The sequence below is a fragment of the Tubulanus polymorphus genome, chromosome 2, assembly GCF_964204645.1.
Source record: "Tubulanus polymorphus chromosome 2, tnTubPoly1.2, whole genome shotgun sequence".
NCBI lineage: Eukaryota > Metazoa > Nemertea > Palaeonemertea > Tubulaniformes > Tubulanidae > Tubulanus > Tubulanus polymorphus.
The window spans coordinates 7,990,142-7,996,141 of NC_134026.1; the positions used below are offsets into that span (position 1 = coordinate 7,990,142).

Consider the following 6,000-nt stretch of genomic DNA (forward strand, 5'->3'; position numbering starts at 1 on the left):
TTTTAAATCAAATATGAAAACTTATCTTTTTACAGCACATTTCAAACTAATTTCTTTCTAACTTGTATCTTTTTTACTCCTATCGTTTTGTATTATGCTATATCTATATATGCTATATCTATCACTTGTATGGTCAGCGCATAGATTATATTACCAGTTATGCGCTACATCGCTACATAAGAAATAAATTATTACTATTATCATTATCATCCTTAAAACACATTTCACACTTAATGTCCATATGTTCAAAACTTTCATAGCTCATCAAATACTGTTAAATAAACTATGCTCCTATAATTTCTATACATCCTCAGTGAAACTACAATCAGCAAGTTTTTATCAAGGTTATTGTGATTCCCGATGAAATATCAAGATATCTCAAGTATGGTGGAATATCAGATAAAACAGTGAAATACAAGATATCTAATATCTGATATGTTAAGTGAAATATATCAGATATTGCCAAGCTCAGATAGACACGAGTTTATTGATATATTTACCTGACAGTTCTGACAGACTCCTCCACCTTCATAGTTACCGTGAATATCGAGACTGAGCTTTTTAGCGGCGACATCTTCGTCATAGATACACTGATCGGAGTGACCATGACAGTTACACGCTACAATCAAATATAATACCCGTGTCAGACCCACATCCCTATACAGTTTTCTGTAATTTGTAGGCTACAGTGAACCCCCCTTGATATGCAGCCTCGATATACCCCCTCACTCCCTATACGGCCAAAATCGTTCTGCACCAATGTGGGCAGTACATCCGGGGTTGACTGTATTTTATGTTGCTATCATTATTTTCTAAGCTAGCATGACACTAAGCCCCGATTCCCTGTAATATCAACATCCAGCTCCTTTCAGTACAACCCCCTTACACACTATCCCCTTACACACTATCCCATTTTACACCCATTGTACTCTCTATGTACCGTATGATATAGAGATCGACACTAATTTTGTTTTCAAAATGACAACAAAAATCCAGAAAACCCCCTTTGAATTTCACCCTTCATTTCCTATCACCTTCCTTTAACGCAGGGATGGATCTAGGTTTCTGAGTACTGCTCAGCCGTGGAAGAGCACCTATATCAAAGAAATTTTCTAGGGCTCTGAGATGCAATCTGCACATATTTGAGGCATCAAATCTATACTATTATGCATCGACAAAATATATATGGCATTTTGACCGGTTTAAATAAAATATTATCGATAAGAATACTATTTTCTATTAGTACGATAACCACACTCAAATGTGGTGAACGGATAATAAGATGAAAACTCACTATGTACAATTAAAAGTATTTAAAATCGAGAATTCATTTCTGAAATGTAAAAACACGACGTTTCGATCTCAAACTAGTGGTCATCATCAGGTACAAAAATCCACCCTAGTGTGTTGAATAACGGGAATACCACTATAGCGCGTCTACACCACGGTGCAGTGTATCGTTAGTTACTAGTATTTCACTATGTTTGACAGGTGCTTTTCCATTTTTCAAGAGAGATAATTACTAATTACAAATTACATCAATACACCGCAATGCGGTGTACTAGCAAAATCTATCACTGATTTATACACCACAATGCGGTGTAGACGCACTGAAAGGGTTAATGAGCTTCACTGCCGGCATATTATTGAGCAATAACTTTTTAGGAATATAATCAAATTCATTGGCTGGATCCGCCCCTGATACCGATCTAATCCTTACGTTCGCACTCGTGTATATCATCCTCGGTTGCTTTCATCCATTTTTTCTGCACGAATCCCTCGCAGCAGCGTTCACACTGAGCTCCGCACGTGTGATGTTGACATCGACACAATAGTTTATACTCTTCGTTCGGGTCTTTCTCGTCACAGAATTCCGCGTGTCCGTTACAAACGCAACGACCTCCGATATTTATATCCTTTATACTGTAGAAATACTGCAAAATAAACCCACGACATGAGAAGCAGATTTTGAGCGCTTATCGATTATAATGGCGGGTATAATTTTGTGATACCGTTTTTAACAGGAGAAATTCTACCAGAATTTACCACAAATGCCTTCGTTATATAGAAGTGCTCATTAGATTACCAGGGCACGAATTCAAGTTGTGGTTGAAGTAAAAATCCCCCTTGGTAAAAATTCCCTGAATTTCATTTCAAAAAAACTTAACAGTTTCCAAAAATTTCAAATTTTCCTTGGTATTTTTCACAATGTTCAACTGGGATAATCTGTTTGTGACTTTTAACAAGCTACACGCATATAAAAATGACAATATTCACTTTAGCCCTTTCAGTGCTGACTAATTAATACCCTATAGTGCTGGAGATATTTTGAAAATTTTGAAAAATTCCACCCTAGTGTGTTGAATAATGGGAATACCACTGTAGTGCGTCTACATCGCAGCGCGGTGTATCGTTAGTTACTAGTATTTCACTATGTTTGACAGGTGCTGCCATTATTCAAGAGAGATAATTACTTGTTACTAATTACATCAATACACCACAGCGCGATGTACTAGTAAAATCCATCACCGATTTATACACCGCCCTGCGGTGTAGACACACTGAAAGGGTTAAGCATTAGCAATTTATGCATTATCATTATCGTAGTTCTGAAGATTTCTATGAAGAAATATAGTTCAAAAGTAATAGCAAAATATTTATGTACCTTAATATCTGTTTTCGTTGAGGTTTTATACTTAAGTTTGACAGAAAATTGAACTAGAGGGATTTTTACTGTGTAGGATTTTTATATTACCAACAAACATCTTATCTACCTTGGCCTGGCCCTATTGGCCATGTTATTGTAAGACAGCACCCATTGTAGAGGTCCCAAGTAATCGACTAACATATATAGGAGTTTATTTAATAAATTGTTTGAATCTGGACTAACTGAACTGGTGTTCAGAGGGTCCAGTGATTTTTCATAGATCAAACATTCTTCTAATTCTTATCAGCTTATACTACTAGTGTAAACTGATAAGAATAGGAAGTTCTAATTCTTATCAGTTTATACTAATAGAGTAAATCAATACGGATTAGAAGAAAAGTTTAAAATTTCTTAATGATAATTATCAAATAATCAAGTGGAATATGGGACAAAACCAGATCTCCTTTCAATAGATGGCGCTGATCCGCTGATCCGCTGATCTGCACTTTAACCCTTTGAATTTCAATTCATACTTTGCTAAAATGTATCCAGCAATGTTTGACCCAAAAATAGAGTTTGATGTGTGTAGACTAGTCTGTTAGTTTGTAAGCTATAACCTTTCAGATAACATTGTGACATGTTGAATGATGACCTCTGATAAAATAACAGGTCAAGAGGCTATCAGGGTCAAGAGGCTATCAGCCAGGGAGATACTGTGTTTTTAAACACTATAAACCTCTAAATGACATAATAAATCGATAACTTACCCGCCTGGTAACACTAGGCGCCTGTCGAGCTACAGCCATTAAATGTCCCAGTAAAGTTTTAGTTCTCAAAAGTCGAAGTCGAACATTCGTAGCTTTAGTGAATTCTTGTAAGTCGTGAGCATATGAGAAATTATTTGCACTTTTACGCCCGTTAACCAAAGAGACCACAATCTGAGAGAAACAATTAGATTAATTCAATACCTTGAAATTATTTTTACATGTTTTGATCGAAAAACAATAGTGAACTTTCTGCCTACCTCGCCACCTTCCAATGGAACGACTTTCGAGAAATCTGTTGTGCAAATAACGCTATTGTCATCTTCAATCTCGTAAAGGGTCGTATTAAAATAGTTGAGACAATCGTGTTTCGAGGTAGCGAAATACTGCCAGGCGTTCCAGGTTAGACCGTAATCAGTGGATCTCTCTAAAGCCCAGATACCCGGTCGAGGAGAGTTAGCCATACGTATGAATACATAGGCCACGTGGAATTCCTAAATACAAAACATTTATATCGATTCAAAACACAATTTTTTATTGATTTTATAACATCCCCTTAGAATTAGGTCAACCATCTATAGAACTTCTGAGAGTGTGGCCTAGATGCATACAACGTAATTCTTTTTTCAACAAGCAGCCAACTCACTTAAAAATCATTCCCAAGCATAATTGATTAACAAAGGCCTAATCAACAAGGTGTCTGGGATAATTAACATGTCAACTATTAATAAGTGAGGTAATTAATTGTTATTCTAAGAGGAGGCAATTTAATCAATAAGCCGAATAGGCAGCCCCACTTCATTAGAGCAGGAAATTCCAATGAGGCAAAAATGTCAGATGAGAAACAAAGGAATCGTTTCTAGAGGTGCGGAATTAGAAGTTTAGTTAGCACTGAGTGTAGATACAGGACTCCACCAGAAAATCCTACCATCACTGACAAAAAGTATATCACAAGAAATGACTTATTATCACTAGTAGAAGTGATTTAAAATCTATTGTTGTTATGAATGTTCCTACTACATGTCCTATGGATGACGAAAACATCCCTTTCAAAGATCTTTGTTTAATTAAGTACTAGGCCTAATTCTAAAACGTTTAGATTCCATGGTTAGATGCTTTATAATGGTTAATATCTTATTCTTCCAGGCAAAATACCTTAATATTTAATCATTAATCATTAGAATAATCGAGTTGATAAGCCTAATTCAATACCATGTATAACGAAATAAAACAAATGATATTCAAAATTTACCTGTCCCAAGTCGATGGTTAAGTTAATGGCATTATATTCCATACCCCTGGATAAGGGGGGACTTTGCCACCATCTTTCAGATCCATCCACCGCATAGTCGGCAGGATGCGCGTGGTTCTGGTCGTTAGCGTCGCAATAATCACAATACTGTCCTTTGATTAAAATTGGATCTTTAATTTGTAAATTCGCTGAACTGCTTCCAATATTGGCGTCGGGATTCTCTTCCCCTGCGTAATTAGTACCGGTCAGTTTACAATACCATTCTCTATCTGAAACTCCCTGACCACAAGTATCCGACGCGTAAATATGTTTTCCCTCCGCTAAATTAAAATATGGCGGGTTTAAAACTTGCGATTTAACAGTAGTGGCGAATAGTATAAAACAGCAGAGCGTCACTGCTGCGATGCCCGACGAGGCCTCCTCCCTCGATGCCATCTTCACAACTACTGATTGCTGTTGATTACAGCCGCACGTGTAATACTAGCTGCTTGCCCGATGTCTTAGCTTAGTTCATATCCACCAATCAAATCTCTTCAATTGGCTACGGATTCTGGTTACGGACACATAACCAGTGGCGCCACCAATTTCTGGCGCGAAAACACGAGAAACGTGTTTACGAGTTTTACCATGGATAAAGTAGGTCGTGAAGACGAGTGACGAATTGACGAGTGAAGAAATTCGTAATTTTGCATTTCTCAGTGCACCACAGGGTCCCCAGGGACCTTTTAGGATGTAAAATACGTGACCGGGCGCGGGCCCGGTGTCGATATGGCTAGCAATAACAAGAGTTACAGCAAAATCTGTTTACCCTTGTAATTAAAACATGGAAACAATGCCACCGGTAAAAATGCCACCTGTGAAAATGACAGTAGGATAAAATGCGACCAAATTCTAAAGCTTGGAATGAACAATGATGGATAATAAAAACACAACAGTTTATTTTGAGACTTTCTATCCAGATTATATACATACATGTATAAAGGCATTCGAAATTAAGATAAAAAACCACTGCATACAAATTAAAAGTTTGAAATCGACAATTAACCAATTACGACGTAGAATAGAGTGAACGGTTAGTGAACGGTCATGACGACGGGTTGCTTGCTCCTTGGAAGACCATGAGCTGGGAGAATCTGAATCTTAGGAATGCCGGTTCTTTTCTACAAAAGGGTCCAGAGTCTTAAGAGTGCAAAGTTCTAGTATTCGAGTCGTAATTTGAAATCTCGAGAGGACGGTTACCAACATGTGTGTAGGCTAAAAATTGTGTATTAACATGTTTTAACCGGTAAAGTAAGATTGATTGTGTAGGCCTATTAACGAATTTGGCCCACTGAAAG

General features: G+C 37.2%; 1 protein-coding gene across 1 annotated transcript in view; it reads right to left on the reverse strand.

Moving 5' to 3' along the window:
- Nucleotides 1-5,098, reverse strand: part of LOC141898378 (laminin subunit alpha-like) — a 37,069-nt gene extending 31,971 nt beyond the window's left edge. Inside the window, exons 1-5 of the mRNA XM_074784234.1 lie at nt 4,664-5,098; nt 3,672-3,905; nt 3,415-3,585; nt 1,721-1,934; nt 501-619 (exon numbers count right to left, since the gene is read on the reverse strand). Of these exons, the coding sequence (XP_074640335.1) occupies nt 501-619; nt 1,721-1,934; nt 3,415-3,585; nt 3,672-3,905; nt 4,664-5,098 (1,173 nt within the window). The remainder of the gene's footprint in view (nt 1-500; nt 620-1,720; nt 1,935-3,414; nt 3,586-3,671; nt 3,906-4,663) is intronic.
- Nucleotides 5,099-6,000: the final 902 nt, after the last annotated feature.